At 41.3% G+C, this 25,503-nt stretch overlaps 2 protein-coding genes across 8 annotated transcripts in view; both read left to right on the top strand.

Moving 5' to 3' along the window:
* The window catches only part of LIMA1 (LIM domain and actin binding 1), a 52,832-nt gene extending 48,638 nt beyond the window's left edge, over positions 1-4,194 (top strand). For 4 of the 7 annotated variants that reach the window (XM_082635183.1, XM_082635182.1, XM_082635179.1 and 1 more), the window contains 2 exons: positions 206-339; positions 1,841-4,194. In XM_082635183.1, coding sequence (XP_082491309.1) covers positions 206-339; positions 1,841-2,849 — 1,143 coding nt within the window. In that variant the 3' untranslated portion in view covers positions 2,850-4,194. The remainder of the gene's footprint in view (positions 1-205; positions 340-1,840) is intronic. The other 3 variants (XM_082635181.1, XM_082635180.1, XM_082635177.1) reach the window with 1 other exon arrangement.
* Positions 4,195-7,506: 3,312 nt separating this feature from the next.
* Positions 7,507-25,503, top strand: part of CERS5 (ceramide synthase 5) — a 34,507-nt gene continuing 16,510 nt past the window's right edge. Inside the window, exon 1 of the mRNA XM_082634656.1 lies at positions 7,507-7,829. Within this exon, the coding sequence (XP_082490782.1) occupies positions 7,633-7,829 (197 nt within the window). The 5' untranslated portion in view covers positions 7,507-7,632. The remainder of the gene's footprint in view (positions 7,830-25,503) is intronic.

Here is a 25,503-nt window from a genome sequence, read left to right as displayed (position 1 = left end):
AGACAATCTGGGTAAGGAATTCAGGAGAGCCTCTTGGCTTTAGAGAGTCAACCGATAGAATTGCAGTAGTCTTAGTGTTCCTCTGAGAAATGACAGGCCAGGTAAGGGAGCCCTTAGATAACAAAGTAAATCCCGGGGCCCACTTCAGCAGAGTACTAACTCATCGCTGGCTTTGCTAGCTAAAGTTGTCCTTTTCTTTTCCTAGAAGTTTCAGGCACCTGCAAGAGAGACCTGCGTGGAATGTCAGAAAACAGTCTACTCAATGGAGCGTCTCTTGGCCAACAAGCAGGTGTTTCACATCAGCTGCTTCCGTTGTTCCTATTGCAACAACAAACTGAGGTAAGCCAGACCAAAACAAGCCATCTCTCTGTGTGGTTGGACCTCCAGAGGGAGCCTTGGGTTTTTAGAACGCTGGTACTAAAATCTGTGGTGCTAATAGTGTGTGCTGTTGAGGGCCTCTGAAGAAAGTAAAAAGTACCATTTAATGACAGGCATTTTATATCAAATGGTAATGGTGTTTAGAACTTCTTGGTACTCTCACATGTTAATTTACATGTTAGGACCGAAGCTTAAATCATGTAAGTTGCAGGTAACTGCCCCTGTCACCTAATTTAGTAGAATGTTTTCCCTTGGTATCATAGAATCATACAGTTAAGAAATCTCAAGAGGATGCTTGTTGAAGCCCTTGAAATTATCCCAAACACTGTATAAATGGCAGAAATAGCAATAATAATAGATCCTGAAGGGCATATATTTTTCTGTATATTGCTTCATTTTATTTTCTGAGAAAATAATTATGTATCATTTCTTCCAAGTTACTCAAAGTATAGATATAAATGTGGCAAATTGGGGAAATATTCCATATTAACTCATTTTAACCAGAGAACCTTGGAGGAGGAAGTAACCAGGATGTCATTTCCTCCAGCCTTCCTTCCAGAGCAAGCACCCTTTCCAGCATACTGTTGAAAGATGTCCTGGCACCTGCGTGGCACGTCTGCAGGGGTTAATACCCCACTACAGCTAGTTCCAGTGTTAGTGCTAGCTTGAAAACTTTCCCTTCTGTTGAGCCAAAATGTGCCTCTGTAACTTCCACACAGTGGTTCTTTTTCTGCCCACTGTATTTTTTTCTCCAGAGCACATTTTTCTAAATTTTTGAATTTTTATATTTCTTCTGTGGAAATGCTGTTGTTTTTACCCCCTTTAAAATGTGTTACCCTGCGAGAGACACCAGATGTCCTAAAGGCCTGTCCAGCGCTCTTGTTAGGGTAGACCGACTTCTGGCTACTGCTCACCGTTCTCCTGTTAACCATAGCTTTCCTTTATTTAGTCACTGACGTCTGCTCACTGCCAAGCGTTGGCAGAGCATTATACCCATTCCTGTAAAAACATGCTTTTAAATTATAACACAAATGGGAAACTAGGAGGGAGAAGATGCAACTTTTTACAAAGGAATATCATTAAAAGTAGTTATAGGTTAGAAATACTTAGGAAATAATATAAAGAATCAGAGCTAGGTGGGACTACCTAGGGAAGACTTCCTGGAAGAAGTAACTTTTTCAACAGTTTTGACAGAGGGGAGTGAAATCACTTGAAAATGGGAGCATGTACCAGGTGGAAGAATGTCTTATGAAGGTTCAGAACTAGAATTGAGCATGTTTTTTATAAGGATAATAAAACAAATGTGCTTAAAAGGACACCCTCAGTGACTGATGTGCTTTTAAAGGTATTTTTCTCACTTAGCATCTTCTGAATATACTGGAATTGCCAGGTTTCAGCCTACTGGTGTAAATAAGAGTATACAGATTTGTTAACTTTATGCTCTTTTTTTTAAAAACAACAGTCTAGGAACATATGCCTCTTTACATGGGAGAATCTATTGCAAGCCTCACTTCAATCAACTCTTTAAATCTAAAGGCAACTATGATGAAGGCTTTGGACACAGACCACACAAGGATCTGTGGGCAAGCAAAAATGAAAACGAAGAAACATTGGAGAGACCAGCCCAGCTTCCAAATGCAGGGGAGACCCCTCAGAGCCCAGGGGTAGAAGATGCCCCCATTGCTAAGGTTGGTGTGCTGACTGCAAGTATGGAAGCCAAGGCCTCGCCCCCGCTGGAGAAAGAAGACAAGCCAGCTGAAACCAAAAAGTTGAGGATTGCCTGGCCGCCCCCTACTGAACTTGGCAGTTCAGGAAGTGCCTTGGAGGAAGGGATCAAAGTATCAAAGCCTAAGTGGCCTCCTGAGGATGAAATCAGCAAGCCTGAAGCTCCTGAGGATGTAGATCTGGATCTGAAGAAGCTAAGACGAACTTCTTCACTGAAGGAGAGAAGCCGCCCATTCACTGTAGCAGCTTCATTTCGAACCTCTTCAGTCAAGAGCCCCAAAACCTTGTCCCCATCTATCAGGAAAGGCTGGAGCATGTCAGAGCAGAGTGAGGAGTTTGGAGGAGGTGTAGCAGCAGAAAGGAAACAAATGGAAAATGCCAACGCCTCCGAGAAGAATGAGAGTGTGGAAAAAACAACGTGGCCAAACAAGGGATCTAAAGGAGAGGAGGCAGGAAGGAGAAGTAAGGAAGTTCACAGTTTTGAGATGGGGAGTGAAAATCTTATAGAAAATGGTGCAAACTTAGATGAAGGTGATAGAAACCTTCTCACGCAGCAGTCTTCACTAGAACCCAAGTCTAAAAATTGGTCTAGCTTTGCAGATGACACCTCCACTAAAGAATTCACTACTCAGAATCAGAAATCCCAGGATGTGGGATTCTGGGAGGGAGAAGTAGTCAAAGAGCTCTCTGTGGAGGAACAGATAAAGAGAAATCGGTACTATGATGAGGATGAAGATGAGGAATAACAAATTGCAATGATGCTGGGCCTTAAATTTATGTTAGTGTTAGTGAGCCACTGCCCTTTATCAAAGTGATGCACAAAACAGCTGTCTTAGCATGAGCTGTAATTTATGTGGAAGTAACTTTGGGAAAGAGTTCTTGCTTCAAAAAAATCCCATACTGTGCAGCTTAAGTGAACTGATTCTAAATGCTAGATAACATTACTTAAATCCTCTCTTTTAGCAATGATGATATACACAACTGCTTTAAGGTCTTTTGGGGGTTGGGAGTGTGTATGTGTGTGTGGCGGGGGATATTCCAACGGATATGATCCAGCTTCCACTGTACTCCCAAAAGACAATATGAAAATGGAGAGATGATTACTAGTACACTGTTACACTAAAAATTCAATTGGGGTATTACGAAACAGGCAGAAGGGATTTAGGGGCCTAAACATTGTGACTGAATGCACTTTAGTATAAAGGGCACAGTTTGTATATTTTTACATGACTACCAATTTATTGTTTAGTAGTCCTCTGTTAAGAGATCAAATATTTAGTCTTTTTAAAAAAAATTTAGGTTAATTTTCTTACTCTGATACATATGGGGAATTTACTGCTTGCTCCGATATATATGGGGAATTTATTGCATCCTGCTTTCTAAACCACATCCTGAACTGGATTATTGAGATATAGCATAACCATCCTTTTGGAGCACCTTTTGAGCACCCTTGGTGCTTGGAGAGATTCATTGTGTCCCAAATAAGCTATGGTATTTGCCAATGAGTTTGACTACACCCCCAAGTGATTGCTTTCTTCTCTGGTGGTATCTGTGCTTCTCATAATTTACTGTAAGCTGCAATATTTTTATAAGATCTTTTGTATTGCTGTTTGCCATGTTGCATATTAGAGCAAAGTGATGAGTTTAAAGGAGGAATAACAGAAAAAGAAAAACGCCTTAAACCACTTGAGCTCAGATCCCCAAACCCTATATTCTACTTCTGATATCCCCTTTCTGGGACACTAGTTTTTTAATACTTATAAGCTCTGAAATGTATTGATTTTTATGGCAGACAGTATTCCTAGGGTGCAATTAAACCAGTTATAGGCCTTTTTTGGGAGATGATTTTCTAGTATTAAGGTTTTGGAACAATATAAACTTGAGTACAGTTGTTGTACATAATTGATATTCCAAATTGTATGTTGGGGGAGAGAGGGGTTTTAAGGTATAGGCTTTTCTTTATACTGCATTTTTAGAGATTTAGCTCTGATATTTTTTAGAGATGTAAAATATTCTGCTTTCTTACAGTCTTGCTTACTCTGAAACATTTTTATTCAATAAAGCTTTTAATTTACACTTGAACTTTTCAATGTTCCTTTTCCATTATTATTTTACATTGTTACAGTCTCTCAGGACCTGCTTTTACCTCAGCAGTTTGGGTAGAAAAGGCAGATGGGTCTGATGGGTATCAAGTGAAGAGACATGCAATGTATACTTCTTACCACTAGGTGGTGGTGTTGGGCTGATCTTAGGCTTTCATCCGCCTAGAAAACATTTTTCTTGAAAATTGAAAGCAACTTGGCAAGAGAATTATTTGTACATTCAAAACGAGCTGTTTGTTTTACCAATTCAAAATGCAGTGGTGGTTTTTTATTGTTAATTGTACTCCGCATTTAATAATTTACCTTACAAGTATACCTAAATGCTAAATGGAATTTCCAAATGCCTCTGCTGAAAATGGACTTGTTTTCTACCCTGGGCAGAGGCATAGTTGGTGGTTTGATTTCCTTGCTTGCAGAGGCAACTGCCCCAATTAAGGTACCTTTTTTAATGGGAGTGTAGATTTCCTTGGAGATAGAAATGCTTTTTGAGTCATCTGTTAACATTTTCCAGGGTCACTGTGTGTTCCAGCATCTTGCCTGGTCTTCTAAGTGCATGTCCGGGTACTACTTTCTGCTCTTGGCCCCAACACAGGCTGAAGTCATTTAGAAAGCCCTGTTCACTGAACAGTTAATCCAGAAGTTCCTGCTGACATTTATAAAATATCCAATCTTGGCTTGAGTTTAGCTACCTTTACTCTGTGACTCACTGCTTGCTGCTCTAACCCTTCCACATTGTACTCCCTATGTCTACTAACCTTATACAAAAAGTCTGAGTGCCTATGGCTGGCATTAATGGGTATCAGTTGAGTATGTCACCATATATCAGGTACTTGGGGGCTGAGATTACCCTTGCAAGAACTCCTTTCTGTGCCTTTCAAGGGCTAAGATAGACATAGGTACAGACAGTAGAGACAAGAATTAGCTCCATAATCAATATAATAAAAGGATATTCTTATCAAGAGAATGACCAGATAACACTAAACATTCTTAGAAACCAAAAGAACCTACAGCCAAATAAAAAGTGCTTATCATTTATTCTCTCAGCTCTCTAAATGAAGGCAACTTGTTGGACTATGTCAATGTTGACAATAGGATGGTGTGAATTTTTCTGTTGGTAAAGCAGGAAAAGGGGCCAGCTTGGGACTTGAGATGCTTAAGGAGACTGTCCATGACTGCTACAGGGGCCAACTTAGTTCTTTTACCAGCTTGCTGGTCAGATCACTCCTGGCCAAAGTGAAACCTGTACTAAATTTGCTTTCATTACGTATTTCGTCAGCAATATGTTTTCTAACAGTCAAGAGGTTGAGAAATGGTACATACGTGTTTTTCTGGGAATAGATCTTGAGACCAAGATCATTGTGTGTTGGCCTCTGCATGCTAAGTTAGCATGTTCTTTGTTCCTTGGGGCTCTGCTTTGAATTCCCATGGGATCAGAGAGAGAGTTTACTTATTTATTTATTTATTTTGGCCACACCACACGGCATGTGGGATCTTAGTTCCCCAACCAGGGATCGAATCCATGCCCCCTGCAGTGGGGGCATGGAGTCTTAACCACTGGACCACCAGGGAAGTCCTGTGAGTTTACTTCTTTTAAAACATATCTTGAATATAGGGTAGTTACCATTAAGCTATTTCTGGGTTTGGATGAAAATGGCTTCAGGCAGTGTGGTTCTCAGACCAGCAGCAGTGGCATGACCTCTGAGTTTGTTAGAAATGAGAAATGCACATTCATGGGCCTACCCTGAACCTCCTGAATCAGAATCTCTTTGGATGGAGCCCAGAAAACTTTTAGCAAACTCTCCATGTGGGAGATGAGAGAAGCTAATGTCTGAGCTGTGGCACACTAAGGTTTGAGAACCACTGAACTAAAGCAGACCTTCTAGTCTACTCCTTAAGGTGGCTCCTTTTTTTTTCTCTTCTTTCTCTCCCTTTGAAATTCTTTATCTTCTGCTGCAAGCATGCCGACTAGTATAAAGATACTCTATCTGTCCTTGGACAAGATTAGTTCTTTAATCTTTTTTCAGATCATTCTAGGTAGCCTGTGGTAATTAACCTTGTAGCCAGGTTTGAATGGTTGGCACCCACGGTTCAGCGTTCTCCAGCGATTGAGGGACAATTTAGAATTCAGTGTTTTGAAGGTTTCTTGTCTATGGCTCCCCTCCCTGTTTATGTAGATCCACAAAAGAGTTCAATGTTTAATGTGGAAATCTAAAATTAAGGAGTTTTGTAGGATAAAGCCTCAGGGTTCTGGAATCTAAAGACTTTCTGGTTCAGAAGCTCAGCTCTACCACTTGTTTATATAGCCTCGGGCAAGCTGCGCTCTGGACCTCAGTTAACTCATCCATAAAACAGTAAATCCTACTTCACAGAATGAGGAAGTTAAATAATGTGTGTAAAGTGTTCAGTGCAGAACCTGGCATATAGTAAACCTCATTAAACACTGGCCATCATCTACTTTTCTTTTTCCTTTATATTTTCTGTTGGATATCTTCCATTTCCTTTCTCATGAGAAGAATAAAAGAATTTTTAAAAGTCAATTTTGAGGGGCCTCCCTGGTGGCGCAGTGGTTGAGAGTCCGCCTGCCGATGCAGGGGATACGGGTTCGTGCCCCGGTCTGGGAGGATCCCATATGCCGCGGAGCGGCTGGGCCCGTGAGCCACGGCCGCTGGGCCTGCGCATCCGGAGCCTGTGCTCCGCAACGGGAGAGGCCACAACAGTGAGAGGCCCGCATACCGCAAAAAGGAAAAAAAAAAAAAAAAAAAAAAGTCAATTTTGAGGAATATACGAGGACAGGGGGTTGAGATCATGGAGGGGCGCGAAGAGAGAAAAAGGGTGGGGAGCAAAAAGAACGCTGCTAATAGGCGGAACCAGCTGAGATGGCGATAAACCCTAGTGAAAGATGGGGGCTGTGAGGGAGCGGGGAGAGAGAGAGCGAGAGAGGTATGGCCTTCCAGGGAGCAGGAACAGCTTAAGCTGGCTGGACTGAGAAGAATGTCCCCATAAGGGAGCTATGCCTGAAATAAGGGGTGTAGCCGTAGCTGGACGGGAGAGTGAGGGAGGAGGAAAATCTTGGCCGAAACCGGTAGCAAAAAGGGGCAGCACGAGCGTTGAGTGCCTGTGCGGGGTGGGACAAGGGCTGGGTGGAGGCGGGGCGGGAAAAGGAGGGGCGTGGCCGGGGTCGGGAGGCGGAGTCCCGAGGAAAGGCGGCCGGGGAGGCTGCGGTGAGGGAGGTGGGCGGGGAGGCGGGATGGGCGGTGAAGAAGCCGGACCCCGCAGAGGAGGCGGGCTGAGACGTGACGGGGACAAGAAGGGGCCGGAAGGGGGTGGCCGCCGGTCCGGCCCCGCCCCGGGGCCGCCTCCCCGCGGGTTCTGTTGGCCGTGGCGGCAGCTGAAGCTCTGGCGGCGGTGGCCGCGGGGTGGGCGTAAGATGGCGACAGTGGCGGCGGGAGCCCTGGGCCTGCTGTGGGGCTGGCTGTGGAGCGAGCGCTTCTGGCTGCCCCAGAACGTGAGCTGGGCCGACCTCGAGGGGCCAGGCGACGGCTACGGCTACCCGCGGGCCCGGCACATCCTCTCGGTGTTCCCGCTGGCGGCGGGCGTGTTCTCCGTGAGGCTGCTCTTCGAGCGGTGAGAGCCCGCGGGCGAGCGGCGCGAAGGGCTGTGGGCGCGGGCTGGTGAAACCGGCCCGGGGGGAGAGGCGGAGGTCGAGGACCGGAAGACGAACTGTAGGGACAGCCCGGAAGCAGGAGGCTGGGAGAGCCTGGGCCGCGCGCGGGATGCTCCGAGGGTGGCCTAGGTGGTCGTGGAGCCTAGGTAAAGACAGGGAGTTTGGGGCTTGGACACTGAAAGAGTGAGGGTCGAAGGGGACACTGGACCCATTCAATTTGAGAGCCCGGGGTGGGTGTCTCATAGGCCTCTCCCCAACATCCAAGGATTCTGCAGACCCAGAAACTGCGAGCTGCGACCGAGAACCCGAGGCGGGAAACAAGAAAGGGCTGCCAGAACCAGAACTAGTTGGGGGCATGGAAGCTGAAGGGTCGGCGCAAGAGCCAGACGTTCCAAGCCGAAGAAATGGGTTCATGGGAAGATAAGATTTGTGAGGACACTCTAGTTCCAGAGAGTTGAGGGGCACAGGATTAGTTAGGCCCTAAGCCTTGGTTCGTCACACCGCATGGACGCGTGTGTGTGTGTGTGTGTGTGTGTGTGTGTTTCAATAAAATTCTGCCAAAGCCCGTAAGACAGTAGAAATCTGGTAGGGATAGGGTGTGGTGGAGCCTGAGTCTTCCAGAGTATGGAAAGGTGTCAAATTAGTTGCAGAACAGGCCTTGGAGGCCTGAAATGGAAGGAGGAGTGGTCATGTTGAAAGGATGGAGAGCCTTAGGGCGTATGAGACGACAGCTGTATTGAGACAACAGCTGTACTGAGCCAGCTTCTAAGTGACCATGTGTTCTTGACAAAAAGTGTTTTCACTTTTCATTGAGTGAGCGGCTCCTGTCTGCTGTCTAAGATAAAGATATCCATTGAGGACTTGTGGTGGTGATTTTACAATGTGGTCTTATAGCTGTGAGTGATTTTGATCGAGTCTACTCATACCCCGGGAAAGGTGACTTCTTTCTGCCTAGGTCTCAGGTAATGAGGATGGCACTTTGACATCTTTTGTTCCTTTGGCCTGTAGAGCAGGAATGCCCTTTCGAGGATGGGACTATATTGCAGATAGACTACTCTGTTACTGTCTGAAAATCTAATATTATCTGTTTTGGATTACTTCTTTGATTTGCCTACTATTTCTGACACAAAAATCTTTCAAAATATATGTTATATGTTTCCCACCATTCATCCATTATTTAACAGTGTTTATGTATTGTTGTCAAAGTGCTGTGCCAGAAGCGTAAGTATAGTCATTGTATTAAGTATTCCTGGGGTGGAGGCACAAACCGCTTGTCCCTCTTAGGAGTAACCTAGGTCCAGGTACTCTCCACCTTCGCATCTGTATGAGAGCAAAAAAAAAAAATAGAGAAAGACAGTATAATGCCTGAAAAGGAAAATACACAATTCAGGAGAGAAAAAAAAAAGTTCATCATCCTAGGAAAAGATTCTCTGCTTTTCATATAAATATATACTAATATGGAAATTTCCCCAAGTTAGTGGTAAGAGGAACTAGCTTGTTGCTTCTAAACACTCATTTTATATAAGCTTGCATATATCTTCAGATTTCCCAGGAGTGCCCCCAGGTGACTGTGAAGACGGACATATACCCTGGCACAGCCACTGGAAAGGATCCTTTTTACCTGTGGGAATTCTATCTGAATGTTTCTGTGGTGCTCCAGTGTCAGGGGAGAAGGGGTGGATGGGAATACTGATGTGAAAGCATTCTAGCATGATATTCCTTGGCTAGTAAGGACAGGTACCTTGTTCATGTCATGTTTGACCTTAGGAAAGTTTAAGCCTAGAAGCAGTCTTGCTACTTTGTTTCTCTTTAAGACCTACCACTTTAGTTAGCAATAGAAATTACAGCTGGATTACCAGTTCTTCTCTTACTGTGCTGGACTTCCATAAAGGTAATAGAAGCCACTTGTAGAGTATAGAAAAGGATATCGGAAATATTGGTTCATTTATTCTCTTTCCTACCTTTTCTCCTTTCTCAAATCCTAACTACTTAGTTTCTAAAAGTGATTCATATAATAATCCTAAACTGTAAGAGCTAGAAGTCCAGCCTCCATTTATATACATAGTAAACTAAGGCTTAGAAACATTTTGCAGCTTTTCAGAGGCTGCATGCTCACCTGGGGGAGGAGGTAGAACCAAGATCCAGAGTGTTTTCCCCAGCCCCATTCTCTTTCCACTGTATGATGTGGCCACTTTTCATATTCCTTAAAACCCCCTTTCAAGAGTTAAGATGTAACCTGCCGTTCCTACTATTCTAGGATTTGGAGAACAAATCCATGTACATCTTATTCTTGGTTATTTAATATAATGTGTTTGACCTGAAATTTGCATTTTTTGCTTCAAATTGTTCTGCCTATATTAATGTCTTACACTATGCCCTTTGATAAATTATCTCTGTGTTGTTTTAAGAATATCCTAAAGAAAAAATATAGAGTTTACAGTTTATCCTTACTTTCTCTTCCTTATCAACCACACCAAGCATTTGTTTATTTTATTATTATTTTATAATTTTTTTCATTTATTTATTTATGGCCGCGTTCGGTCTTCCTTATTGCGTGCAGGCTTCCTCTAGTTGCAGCGAGCGGGGGCTACTCTTGGTTGGGGTGCGCGGACTTCTCAATGCGGTGGCTTCTCGTTGCAGAGCATGGGCTCTAGGCGTGCGGGCTTCGGTAGTTGTGGCACATGGGCTCAGTAGTTGTGGCTCAAGGGCTCTACAGTGCAGGCTCAGTAGTTGTGGCGCATGGGCTTAGTTGCTCCGCGGCATGTGGGAGCTTCCTGGGCTGGGTCTCAAACCCGTGTACCCTGCATTAGCAGGCGGATTCTTAACCACTGCGCCACGAGGGAAGTCCCCATTTTATTCTTTAAGTTCCCACATTCCCTGGAGAGCTGTAGCCTCATCTGATAGGGACGATTTGAAAAGCCACCTGACCATATATTAATGTAGCTAGGTATTTCGCTAAAGAACTGCAGATAGGAGATTATTACCTACCCAAGAATAGAGGCTTTTTCCTTTGTGGGCCTCTGCTAAGTGGTTGCATTATGGTGGCCTGCACCTTGCAAAATACCTTAGATGTGGCATGTGTTCAGTAAATTCTGACTGAATGTTTGAGAAGGGTCTACCCTCGTCTACTCAGATGCCCAGAGGAGTAACCAGAATCTAGATCTTCAACATGAAATAGATGTTTGGCTTGACTGAGAGAGACAAAACTATAATTCCTTTGTTTCTGTTAAATTTCACCAAACAATGTTTGCATGTTGTGCACCTTTCTGCAGTTTCTTTTTCTTTTTCCCCATCCCCCATGCACACACTCATGCTACCCTATACCCTATCAAAAGAGAGATAAGAAACTCTTCCACCTGTTCTTTAAAACTTCTTTTAATATTACATTGATGATTGAGACCTGAGGGAATGAATAGTCCAAGCTAGGTCTGCCGTGTCTTACTTAAATTGGATCTTAAAGATAAAATTGTTTGAAATTTAATATCTAGTCCCTGAGCACTTATTCCTTGGGATCAAGTATAAGCTTGAGACTTAATATTGATATCTTCAGAGCTACATAGGCTCATTTATTTTGAATATGGTATTGCAATAGGAGCTTTATGTTGCCAGGAGAAAATTGTTTTGTGAATTATACAGGAGATAGATTAGAGCTCTCCTTGCTGCTCATTCATTATTCCAGTCCCCTCTTCTCTCCTGTTACTTCCAAGGCAACCTCACTGGCATGTCTAAGGAACTTTCTCAATACCATTCTCTGGCACAGGGGACTAATAGACTCACTTACTGGCCTATCTTGTAACTAGAAACAAGAGCAGTGACTCACTTTTTTGTGCACATTTCTTAACCACTCATTTCATCTTCCTCTTGTAAACCTTGCTACCTCTGCTGCATGCTGCCTTTTTTTTTTTTTCCTGTTCTTCCCCACTTCTGCCAAGTGGAGGAAGAAGAACCTTTTTCCTCTTCCTAACAGACCTGCTGTCTTCCTTCTAGGTCCATGTCATGTCACAACATTGTGACCCAGTATTAGTAGGTCCTCCAGACTGGAGAGAGGTGTTGGGAGGAATGGACATAGCTGCTGACTAGGTTGTAAGGGAGATTGCCCATTCCACTACATCCCTAAAGGTATTCTGTTGGGCCTTATTGAATTGTAAATCACAGAATTAAGTCAGGTTTGAAGATCCAGCAGAGTGAGGTTGAAAAAGATGGTCACATGGCTCTGCCCTTATCTAAGAACCCACCTCTTACTAAGCTGCAGATGATCCGAAGCCTTATGTGTCCCTCCTCTCTCCTGGAAAAATTTCCCTAGCCCTTTCTGTGCAGTGGGTGTTGATGCTCTGCAGACAACCCTGAATACTGTCGTGACTGAGGTCAGGTTCCTGGCTTACCCCTGGAGACAATATATTTGTCACAGAAAAGAAACATGTCAGATATTTTTGCTTTAGCCACTTGCTGATTCAGAAATCTAGGGTCTCCTAGCTAGGGAAAGAAGAAATTAATGGGGAGAAGAGGCATCAAGTGAACTCTGTATCTTCCTTATAGAGTGGGGAGGGGGAGATGTACCTATTTTGGCTTCCTCACCAGAGGTAGTTTTAGGCAGATAAAGCTGCTTTCTAAAGAATTCACTGAGTTTTGGGCTCTTTGTGGTTGAATCCGCTCCTCCTTTATCTTTGGGGAAGTTAATTGAGGTGTTGCTGCAAAAGGAGTTAACCATAGTCACTTCTAACTAAAAAAAGAAATCTGAAACTCGTTTTCCTGGATGCAAAGGCAGTTTTCCTAGATATGAAGAATTCTCCCTGAATTATCTAGTACTGTGGTTTCCAGTATAGGAGCCACTAGCTAGTACAGTAACTGCTAGCTTTGGGGGATTTCAACTGTGACTGGTCAGCACTGAGATGTGTTCTAAGTGTAAAATACACACCGGATTTTCAAGACTTAATGCAGGGAAAAAAATGTAAACTCTCTCAATTTTTAACATTGGTTACATATTGACATGATAATATTTTGGATATATCGGGTTAAACAAAGTATATTATCAAAATTAATTTCACCTGTTTCTTTTTTACTTATTTTAAAGTGCCTATCAGAAAATTTAAAATTACATATGTGGCTCACATTATTTCTATTGAGCAGTGCTGATGATAGTGATTCAAATAAGTGTTAATTACCAAGACGAGAATTTTAATGTAGATTCACATTTAATTTATTTTTTATTTATGTTTTTTAAAAATATTTATTTATTTTTGGCTGCATCAGTCTTAGTTGCGGCCTGCGGGATCTTTCGTTGCGGTGCATGGGCTTCTCTCTAGTTGTAGTGTGTGGGTTTTCTCTCTCCCGTTGTGGTGCGCGGGCTCCAGACCACATGGGCTTTGTAGTTTGTGGCATGCCAGGTCTCTAGTCGAAGCACGCAGGCTCAGTAGTTGTGGCGCGCTGGCTTAGTTGCCCCGTAGCATGTGGGATCTTAGTTCCCCGACCAGGATCGAACCCGCAGCCCCTGCATTGGAAGGCGGATTCTTTACCACTGGACCACCAGGGAAGCCCATGATCTTGTTTTTAAGCACCAGAAGGTGATTAGTCCTGAGTATATTGGACCAGGTTTTAAACAGTGGGGCTTTCTAAAAAATTATAGTAATAATGGGATTTTTAAAATGTAAATCATTTTCTGAATGATTTAAATGACTAGTTATAGTCTATTTTGAGTAACTGTCGATTAACAATGCCTTCTAGTCAAGTATTGCTCTGGAGTTTTTTTCTTCTGCATATATTTCCTCAGTTGAGTAGTTAATGATGTGTAAACAAATAAGTTTGTCAAGTAGTTCATTGGACATGAGGTGCTACACAGCCCTGATAAGGCAATGAGAATAATCAAACTATTGTATTCTTCTCAAAACTATGGAGTTTCTTAAAAAGGATATATATCTTGTAGTCTTTAGTTCTGGGATAGTGTCAGCATTTGTAAGAAGTCTCAATTATAGGCACAAAGGGTCTCAAACTAAATCAGATTGTTGTGGTTGTGTTTTAATACTTCTTGGGGAAATCTCCAGTTATAGACTGAAATTAGTTAACTTGAATTTCTACTGATTCTCCGGAAATCATTGACCTCCTACATTAGCTGGTAGGTTATCTGATGACCCAGGAGGACAGGTGGCCACATTTCCTTGAAACACTTTACCTTTTAGTTGAGAATTAAGTTTTTACCCATTTGTTCAACTGTTCATTCTTCAGCAGTTATTTATTGGGAGCTTAGTATATGCCAGATATCAAACTAAGTGCCAAGGGTAAAAAAGTAAGTCATGGTGTCTACGTGCAGGAAGAGAGCAAGAAAACCAGTGGTTAAAATAGAGTGTAATGAATTTATGCACAAGGTTAAGTCATGGGAATTTGGAACAGGTGGATTCGGTTCTTTTTAATGGTTATTAACTGAAATACAGGCTGGCTTAATGTCCCACTAACAAACACTTGTTTCTTGAATTATGAAGGATGGTAAAAACTTCTTAAGGAAGAGCTTTTTGTTAACCTTTTTCTCTAATCCACCTCTTATTCAACATGAATGCATTTGTGTTCCTACTTTAAGCAAATGCATTAAGTAGTATAATTACTCACCCATTTAAAAAATAAATATGTTTAATGAAAGAAATGTGTGTAGGTAGTTAGAGGAGTTCTTGTTGTTTCAACGAGAGTCTTAGGGACCTCCAACTGTTCTCCAGCCATACTCTGAGAACTGCTGCTACTTGCTGCTCTATGGCAAGTAAAATATTCATTAGCTACTGTATAATAAAACTACAACTTAGTCTTAAATTAGTTTGTGTCTGTGAAGCATTTTAATATACTTATATACTCTAAGTAATTCTTATTATCTCACGACTTACTTCTCTCATAATAAGGTAAGGTGTAAGGAGAATGCTGATCCTTCTTTCTCATCACAGTACCAAGTAGGTTCATCAGATTGCACAGTTATTAGTCATCTTAATTCTTTAAGGCCCTCTTATAGGTCTAAGTGAAGATAACTTTGGTGGAAATGGGAGAAGGAGTGAAGAATAGTCTGGTATAAATCCACAGTGTATGCCTTGTCATGGCTTAGGATAGCATAAAGGTTCTCTTCTTTTTAGTTTGTTTCTGCTTTAAGAGCAAATTGGCCAATTAAAAAAAAATAGTCCTTAAAAAAACCTGCAGATTACTTGCACACCGACCATGCAAGAAATGTTGGATTTGGTGTTATAGGTGTCCTTGAGAAGTGTAGTACCTCGTACACAACAAGCACCTATGTGTACAACAAATGTGTATAACACGTTTGCTTGTACATAGCAAATTCTGTCCTCTTAAGAATTTACTCAGAAAAAATACACTGATGTGCATGCATATGTATAGGGAGTATACAAAATAATATATGGTTGGGAATCAACAGCACATAAGTGAATAAATAGTATAACTTAGTAATTCTTAAATCTTTTGTTCTCAGCATTTTTCTTTTTTTTACCCTTAAAAATTATTGAGGATCCCAAGGAGTTTTTGTAGATGTAGGTTACATATACCTCTCAATTTTTTCATATTTGAAATTGAACTCGAGACATTTAAGAAGTATATTTATTATTTCATTAAATATAACAAAAATAGGACTTCCCTGGTGGCGCAGTGGTTAAGAATCTGCCTGCCAATGCAGGAGACACGGGTTTGATCCCGGGTCCAGGAGGATCCCACATGCTGCGGAGCAACTAAGCCCGTGCGCCACAACTACTGAAGCCCACGTGCCTAGAGCCGGTGCTCCGCAACAAGAAAAGCCACCGCAATGAGAAGCCCGCGCCCCGCAAGGAAGAGTAGCCGCCACTCGCTGCAACTGGAGAAAGCCCGTGCGCAGCAACAAAGACCCAAGCAGCCAAAAAAAAAAAAAAAAAAAAAAAAATCCTATTACATGTTAACATAAATAACATTTTTGAAAGATAATTTTCTAAACAAATATTTAGAGAAAAACATTGATTTTATATTTTTGCAGATCTCTTTAAATGTCTGGCTTAGTAGAGGATAGCTGGATTCTCCTCGCCGGCTTCTACATTCAATCCCTTCTGATATGTTGTTTTGGTTGAAGTATATAAATAAAAGCTGGCTTTACACAGATATGTTATTGGAAGGAGGAAGTATTTTATCTTTGATACTACACCAAAACACAAGGAGTAGTTTCTTAAAGGTTGGTTAGAATCTGAAACAATATCAATGAGCTTTCCATTCATGTTAAAATCCACTGGTGTCTTACACTTTGAATGGACATCATGTATTGGTCACTGGAAAAATACTGGTTCACTAAGTTATACAGATATCCTAAATGTCAATACATTTCATTATATAGTATTAAAAAATCACATAGTGGGCTTCCCTGGTGGCGCAGTGGTTGAGAGTCCGCCTGCCGATGCAGGGGGACACGGGTTCGTGCCCCGGTCCGGGAAGATCCCACATGCCACGAAGCGGCTGGGCCCGTGAGCCATGGCCGCTGAGCCTGCGCGTCCGGAGCCTGTGCTCTGCAACGGGAGAGGCCACAACAGTGAGAGGCCCGTGTACTGCAAAAAAAAAAAAAAAAAAAAAAAAAAAAATCACATAGTAATCTCACTGTAACAATCTCATCAGAAAAACCTTGAAGTATTGGGACCTTGTCAAGCTTAAAGGCAGATATATGGTCTCTAAACTTCTAATTTTCACTTGAAATCTTGAATTCTATCAATGGCAAGAGTGTTTGTTTTTTGAAGTGACAGGCTTACTTCATTCATTTTTAAGAAAATGTCTCTGAAATACCCAGTTCCTGAATAACCGTAGTTTGTCTGTCAGTCATTCTTCTGGGTAAAAATGGTGTTCTTTGTAAAAAGTGGTTTTAGTTCAGCATACAACTCAATCAGTCAAGCAAGTACATTTCTTTGAGACCACCGTATCCTTTGGTATGCAATAAAAGTGCTTTCTGTGTACTGCCCATTTTATCACAGAATACTTTTAAAAAATGTACTCAAGGGTTGGCATTTAATAAAATTGATCATTTGTATTGCTTCATCAAGGACATTCTTTAGTGAAACTGGCTTTGTTGTTGTTAAGTACGAGGCTATAGCAAGAAAGAATACAATACTACTGCAGTTTGGTGCCACTGCCCTGATTTGTGCTCAGCTTCCGTAAGTTTACCCACCATTGCTTTTTTTGCATCATCATTGTAAATATCAACACCATAACAAAGGCAAATGTCTTAATATCATTACGAAAATAGTTTTGACTTTATGAGCCCCCAGAGAGTATCTCAGGGATGCTCTGGGGTCTGTGGACCATACAGACCCTCTGCCGTTATTGAATGAGATCACCCAGGGTTGAGTGTGTAGAGTAAGGTAAGAATCTGCATAGAACCCTGAGGAAACACTGTGTTTTAGGAAAAGGCAGAGGAAAAAGAAACCCAAAAGAAGATAAGAGGTATGACAGCCATAGAGTATTTGATAATATCAGTAGTTAGCATTTAATAAGTACTTACTTTGTCCCAGGCACTGTTCTAAGTACTAAACATGGAATCTTCACAGTAACTTTATGAAATAGGTAGATACTGTGCTTATCCTCATTTTACAGATGAGAAAACTGAAGCAAGGAGAAAGTTAAGTAACTTGTCCAAGGTGACCCAACTAGCAGTGCACACCAAGAAGTCTAGCTCTACTGTCAGAAAGATAGAGGGAGAAAACTAGGAAGAGTGTGACAGAAAGGAAGCTAACAGGAAAGAGCATTTCAAGGGGGAGAACATGCTCAATAATGTCAAATGACACTAAGTGGTCAGGTAAGATGCAGGCCTGAAAAGCATCCATTTGATTTCACAATAAGGAGATCATTGAGGACTTTGGCAAGAGCAGCTTCAGTGAAGTATAGGGACAGAAGCCAGATGAGAGAGAGAGGAAGGTTGAGGAATGAGTGGGAGTTAGAAGAGAAGTCATGAGAAGAGAACTTTTTCAAGAACTTTAGTTGTGAGGTGGGTGAGAGCCAGAGGATGTGAGGGACAGGAAGTGCTGTTTTAAGGTGGGAAAACTTGAGCATGTTCAAGGTCTGATGAGAAGAAACAAGTAGAGAATGAAGCCAAAGGTAATAGAAAAAAATAGGAATAAATAGAATGAAATTTCTCATCAGGAAGAGAATGGATATAGAGCACAGGGATATTAGTTTTAGATAAAGTGGTTCTGATGCAGGAAGTGAAGGCATTCCCTTCTCAGCGGAGATTCTTGAGAGTCTTAGCTATTTCCACTTCTTTCTTCCTCCTCCTTATATCTTTCCCTGCTATAACTCATTACTATATTTTAGAGTCTCCATTTTATTGGAATTTCTTTGGTGAAGGTTACCACCGGTCTCCAAATTGCCAAATCCATTGGATACTGAAATCCTTGTCTTACTTGATCTCTACCTCATTTGATACAACTCCACCTCTGACATTCCTGTCCCCTAAATTCACCTTTTATGTTGGTGTTTCCCAGTATTCTGACCTTGGTTCTCTTTTTAGTTTATATTCCTTTCTTATGTAGTCACATCCACCCTCACAATTTTAGCTACCACCTATATTCTCATCCTCTCACTCTCTTTTTTCCTCTTTTTTCTTTCTCATATCTTTGTGTATGTATCTTAAGCCCTTTTTCCAAGCTTATTTGCCTACTAGACTGTTGCATTTCAGTGTTACATGGGTACTTCAAATTCAGCATACACACAACTCATCTTTCACTCCCAAATTTGCTTTTCTTATCTTATTCTCTACTTGGTTGAGGCTCCATAATCAACTTAGTTTCCCAATCCGGAAACATAGAAGGCACCCTTGATTTTTCCTCTTCTTTTGCCTCCTACATCTATCCAGTCACCAAGTTCTATTGGTTTCACTTTCTCACCATCAGTTGAATCTAACCTTGCCTTTCCATTTCTATAGCCTTAGTTCAGTGCTTTATTACTTATAGCATGGATTTTTTACAATAGCCTAAAGCCTTTCAGTGACTCTCCATTAACTACAGGATAAAGTTCAAGCTTAGCATACATAACATGCAAGGTACCTGTGACCTGGCCCCTAACTACTTGTATAGTTTTTTCCCCTGTCATTGTCACCACCTCCATTCCCGATTGTACACTGCATACTTCTCTAAGCCCTTTCTTATCTCGTTGCTTTAGTACTACATGCTGTTCTGTCTGCCTGAGTGTCCTTTTTATTTTTTTTTAATTTTTTTTAACTTTTAAAAACTTATTTATTTTTTAACGTCTTTATTGGAGTATAACAGCTTTACAGAGTTGTGTTAGTTTCTGCTGTATAACAAAGTGAATCAGCTGTATACATACGTATACCCCTATATCCCCTCCCTCTTGCGTCTCCCTCCCACCCTCCCTATCCCACCCCTCTAGGTGGTCGCAAAGCACCGAGCTGATCTCCCTGTGCTATGCAGCTGCTTCCCACTAGCTATCTGTTTTACATTTGGTAGTGTGTATATGTCAGTGCTACTCTCTCACTTCGTCCCAATTTAAGCTTCCTCCTCCCCGTGTCCTCAAGTCCATTCTCTATGTCCATGTCTTTATTCCTGTCCTGCCCTTAGGTTCATGAGAACCTTTTTTTTTTTTTTTTTTTTTTTTTAGATTCCATATATATGTGTTAGCATACGGTATTTGTTTTTCTCTTTCTCACTTCACTCTGTATGACAGACTCTAGGTCCATCCACCTCACTACAAATAACTCAATTTCATATCTTTTTATGGCTGAGTAATATTCCATTGTATATATATGCCCCATCTTCTTTGTCCATTCATCTGTTGATGGACACTTAGGTTGCTTCCATGTCCTGGCTATTGTAAATAGTGCTGCAGTGAACATTGTGGTACACAACTTTTTTTTTTTTTTTTTTTTTTTGCGGTATGCGGGCCTCTCACTGTTGTGGCCTCTCCTGTTGCGGAGCATAGGCTCCCGACACTCAGGCACAGCAGCCATGGCTCACGGGCCCAGCCGCTCCGCGGCATGTGGGATCCTCCCGGACCAGGGCACGAACCCACGTCCCCTGCATCAGCAGGCGGACTCTCAACCACTGTGCCACCAGGGAAGCCCCCCTCACTATAGTTTTGATTTGCATTTCTCTAATGATTAGTGATGTTGAGCATCTTTTCATGTGTTTGTTGCCAATCTGTATATCTTCTTTGGAGAAATGTCTATTTAGATCTTCTGTCCATTTTTGGATTGGGTTGTTTGTTCTTTAGAGAAATATCTATTTAGGTCTTCTGCCCATTTTTGGATTGGGTTGATTTGTTTTTTTGATATTGAGCTGCATGAGCTGCTGGTATATTTTGGAGATTAATCCTTTGTCAGTTGCTTCATTTGCAAATATTTTCTCCCATCCTGAGGGTTGTCTTTTCATCTTTTTTATGGTTTTCTTTGCTGTGCAAAAGCTTTTAAGTTTCATTAGGTCCCATTTGTTTGTTTTTGTTTTTATTTCCATTTCTTTAGGAGGTGGGGCAAAAAGGATCTTGCTGTGATTTATGTCCTGGAGTGTTCTGCCTATGTTTTCCTCTAAGAGTTTTATAGTATCCGGCCTTACATTTAGGTCATTAATCCATTTTGAGTTTATTTTTGTATACGGTGTTAGGGAGTGTTCTAATTTCATTCTTTTACATGTAGCTGTCTAGTTTTCCCAGAACCACTTATTGAAGAGGGTGGCTTTTCTCCATTGTATTCTCTTGCCTCCTTTATCAAAGATAAGGTGACCATATGTGCGTGGGTTCATCTCTGGGCTTTCTATCCTGTTCCATTGATCTACATCCTTTTTTTTTTTTTGCGGTACACGGGCCTCTCACTGCTGGGGCCTCTCCCGTTGCGGAGCACAGGCTCCGGACGCGCAGGCTTAGCGGCCATGGCTCACGGGCCCAGCCGCTCCGCGGCATGTGGGATCCTCCCAGACCAGGGCACGAACCCATGTCCCCTGCATCAGCAGGCGGACTCTCAACGGCTGCGCCACCAGGGAAGCCCCTCCATTGATCTATATTTCTGTTTTTGTGCCAGTACCATACTGTCTTGATTACTGTAGCTTTGTAGTGTAGTCTGAAGTCAGGGAGCCTGATTCCTCCAGCTCCGTTTTTCTTTCTCAAGATTGCTTTGGCTATTCAGGGTCTTTTGTGTTTCCATAGAAATTGTGGATTTTTTTGTCCTAGTTCTGTGAAAAATGCCATTGGTATTTTGATAGGGATTGCACTGAATCTGTTGATTGCTTTGGGTAGCATAGTCATTTTCACAATGTTGATTCTTCCAATCCAAGAACATGGTATATCTCTCCACCTGTTTGTATCATCTTTAATTTCTTTCATCAGTGTCTTATAGTTTTCTGCATACAGGTCTTTTGTCTCCTACGTAGGTTTATTCCTCAGTATTTTGTTCTTTTTGTTGCAGTGGTAAATGGGAGTGTTTCTTTAATTTCTCTTTCAGATTTTTCATCATTAGTGTATAGGAATCCAAGAGATTTCTGTGCATTAATTTTGTATCCTGCTACTCCACCAAATTCATTGATTAGCTCTAGTAGTTTTCTGGTAGCATCTTTAGGATTCTCTATGTATAGTATCATGTCATCTGCAAACAGTGACAGTTTTACTTCTTCTTTTCCAATTTAGATTCCTTTTATTTCCTTTTCTTTTCTGATTGCTGTGGCTAAAACTTCCAAAACTATGTTGAATAATAGTGGTGAGAGTGGGCAACCTTGTCTTGTTCCTGATCTTAGAGGAAATGGTTTCAGTTTTTCACCATTGAGAACAATGTTGGCTGTGGGTTTGTCAATATATGGCCTTTATTATGTTGACGTAAGTTCCCTCTATGCCCACTTTCTGGAGAGTTTTTATCATAAATGGGTGTTGAATTTTGTCAAAAGCTTTTTCTGCATCTATTGAGATGATCATATGGTTTTTCTCCTTCAATTTGTTAATATGGTATATCACATTGATTGATTTGCATATATTGAAGAATCTTTGGCATTTCTGGGATAAAGCCCACTTGATCATGGTGTATGATCCCTTTAATGTGCTGTTGGATTCTGTTTGCTAGTATTTTTTTGAGGATTTTTGTGTCTGGGTTCATCAGTGATATTGGTCTGTAGTAGTTTTCTTTTTTTGTGACATCTTTGTCTGGTTTTGGTGTCAGGGTGATGGTGGCCTCGTAGAATGAGTTAGGGAGTGTTCCTCCCTCTGCTATATTTTGGAAGAGTTTGAGAGGGATAGGTGTTAGGTCTTCTCTAAATGTTTGATAGAATTTACCTGTGAATCCATCTGGTCCTGAGCTTTCATTTGTTGGAAGATTTTTAATCACAGTCTCAATTTCAGTGCTTGTGATTGGTCTGTTTATATTTTCTATTTCTTCCTGGTTCAGTCTCGGAAGGCTGTGCTTTTCTAAGAATTTGTCCATTTCTTCCAGGTTGTCCATTTTATTGGCATATATTTGCTTGTAGTAATCTCTCCTGATCCTTTGTATTTCTGCACTGTCAGTTGGTACTTCTTTTTCATTTCTAATTCTGTTGATTTGAGTGTTCTCCCTTTTTTACTTGATGAGTCTGGCTAATGGTTTATCAATTTTTTTTTATCTTCTCAAAGAACCAGCTTTTAGTTTTACTGATCTTTGCTGTTGTTTCCTTCATTTCTTTTTCATTTATTTCTGATCTGATCTTTATGATTTCTTTCCTTCTGTTAACTTTGTGTTTTTTAGTTCTTCTTTCTCTAATTGATTTAGGTGTGAGGTTAGGTTGTTTATTTGAGGTTTTTCTTGTTTCTTGAGGTAGGATTGTATTGCTATAAACTTCCCTCTTAGATATGCTTTTGCTGCATCCCATAGGTTTTGGATCATTGTGCTTTCATTGTCATTTGTCTCTAGGTATTTTTAGATTTCCTCTTTGATTTCTTCAGTGATCCCTTGGTTATTTAGTAGTGTATTGTTTAGCCTCTGTGTGTTTGTATTTTTTAGTTTTTTTCCTGTAATTGATATATAGTCTCATAGCACTGTGGTCGGAAAAGATACTTGATACGATTTCAGTTTTCTTGAATTTACCAAGGCTTGATTTGTGACCCAGGTTATGGTCTATCCTGGAGAATGTTCCATGAGCACTTGAGAAGAAAGTAAGTGCATTCTGTTGTTTTTGGATGGAATGTCCTATAAATATCAATTAAGTCCATCTTATTTAATGTGTCATTTAAAGCTTGTGTTTCCTTTATTTTCATTTTGGATGATCGGTCCATTGGTGAAAGTGGGGTGTTAAAGTCCCCTACTATGATTGTGTTACTATCGATTTCCCCTCTTATGGCTGTTAGCATTTGCCTTATGCATTGAGGTGCTCCTAGGTTGGGTGCATAAATATTTACAATTGTTATATCTTCTTGGATTGATCCCTTGATCATTATGAGTGTCCTTCTTTGTCTCTTCTAATAGTCTTTATTTTAAAGTCTATTTTGTCTGATATGAGAATTGGTACTCCAGCTTTCTTTTGATTTCCATTTGCATGGAATGTCTTTTTCCATCCCCTCACTTTCAGTCTGTATGTGTCCCTAAGTCTGAAGTGGGTCTCTTGTAGACAGCATATGTATGCGTCTTGTTTTTGTATCCATTCAGTCAGTCTGTGTCTTGGTTGGAGCATTTAATCCATTTACATTTAGGGTAATTATCGATATGTATGTTCGTATTACATTCTCTTAATTGTTTTGGGTTTGTTTTTGTAGGTCTTTTCCTCCTCTTGCGTTTCCTGCCTAGAGAAGTTTCTTTAGCATTTGTTGTAAAGCTGGTTTGGTGGTGCTGAATTCTCTTAAGTTTTGTTTATCTGTAAAGGTTTTAATTTCTCCGTCAAATCTGAATGAGATCCTTGCTGGGTAGAGTAATCCTGGTTGTAGGTTTTTCCCTTTCATCACTTTAAATATTTCCTGCCACTCCCTTCTGCCTTGCAGAGTTTCTGCTGAAAGATCAGCTGTTAACCTTATGGGGATTCCCTTATATGTTGTTTGTTGCTTTTCCCTTGCTGCTTTTAATATTTTTTCTTTGCATTTAATTTTTGATAGTTTGATTACTATGTTTCTTGGCATGTTTCTCTTTGGATTTATCCTGTATGGCACTCTCTGTGCTTCCTGGACTTGGTTGACTATTTCCTTTCCATGTTAGGGAAGTTTTTGACTATAATCTTTTAAAATATTTTCTCAGACCCTTTCTTTTTCTCTTCTTCTTCTGGGACCTCTATAATTCGAATGTTGTTGTGTGTAATGTTGTCCCAGAGGTCTCTGAGACTGTCCTCAATTCTTTTTTCTTTATTCTGCTCCCTGGCAGTTATTTCCACCATTTTATCTTCCAGCTCACTTTTCTGTTCTTCTGCCTCAGTTATTCGGTTATTGATTCCTTCTAGAGTATTTTTAATTTCATTTATTGTGTTGTTCACCATTGTTTGTTAGCTCTTTAATTCTTCTAGATCCTTGTTGAATGTTTCTTGTATTTTCTCCATTCTGTTTCCAAGATTTTGGATCATCTTTACTATCATTACTGTGAATTCTTTTTCAGATAGGTTGCCCATTTTGTCTTCATTTATTTCGTCTTGTAGGTTTTTACCTTCGTCTGTAACATTTTTTTTTGTCGTTTCTTTTTTTTTTTTTTTTTTTGATGTTGTTTGGCCTGAGACGTCCAGTACTGGAATTTGCAGGCAGTTGGATAGAGCTGGGTCTTGGTGCTGAGATGAGGACCTCTGGGAGGCCTCACTCCCACTGATATTCCCTGGGGTCTGAGGTTCTCTGTTAGTCCAGCAGTTTGGACTTGGAGCTCCCGCCACAGGAGCTCGGGTCTGACCTCCAGCCTGGGAACCAAGATCCCACAAGCTTTGTGGCACAGTTAAAAAAAAAAAAAAAAAAGGAAGAAAGAAAGAAAGAAAAAAAGCAGCACAATATGAAAGAGAAAAAACAAAATAGAATTAGAAAGATAAAAATTATATTAGGAAAAAATAAAACTATAATTGAAACAATTGCAACAAGGTAAAATAAAACCACAACAGAAAAAAGAAAAAAAGGGGAGTGGGGTGGGGGGACAAGCCAAAAGGAGAGAACAATAACAAAGTATAAAGAATAAAATAAAATTAGAAAAATAAAAGATTTATTAGGAAAAATAAAAATATGAAAGAATCAACAACAATGAATCAACAATGTAAAACAGAACCCCAATCTAAAAGAGAAAAAAGAAAAGAAAAAAAAATCTTGGCCATTGTGGTGGAGTTTAGGCTGGGGTGGCACTTAGGCAGGAGTGGTGTTTAGGGTGGGGCGGGGTCTAGGCGGGTGACGTTTGAGCATGAGGTGGGGCCTAGGTGGGTGTCATTTAAGCGTGGGGCGTGGCCTCTGCTTAGGACCTGTGGGGAAGAGGAGAGGCAGCATGTCGAAAGGAGGGCCTCAGGAGTGTGTGGAGTTCCGGAGTTTGGAGGTAGGGCGCTGAGTGAGGGTGTGTGGGTGGGGTTTAGGCCCAGCTCGTTGGAGGGGGTCTCCGACTGTAGAGTCGGGGCCCTGGGTGGGGGTGTAGGGGCGGGGCTTGGGCTCTGCACGGCAGGAGGGAGGCTCCGAGGGCAGCGGATTAGGCCCGGGAGCCCAACAGGCTTCCCGGTGCCTAAGTGGACAGGGAAAGTACTGGCCCTGTTC

Source organism: Mesoplodon mirus (genome assembly GCF_964341445.2).
Source record: "Mesoplodon mirus genome assembly, chromosome: 11".
NCBI classification, from domain to species: Eukaryota; Metazoa; Chordata; class Mammalia; order Artiodactyla; family Ziphiidae; genus Mesoplodon; species Mesoplodon mirus.
Note: the sequence above shows the minus strand (reverse complement) of the source record. Positions and strands in the feature narration are given on the sequence as shown.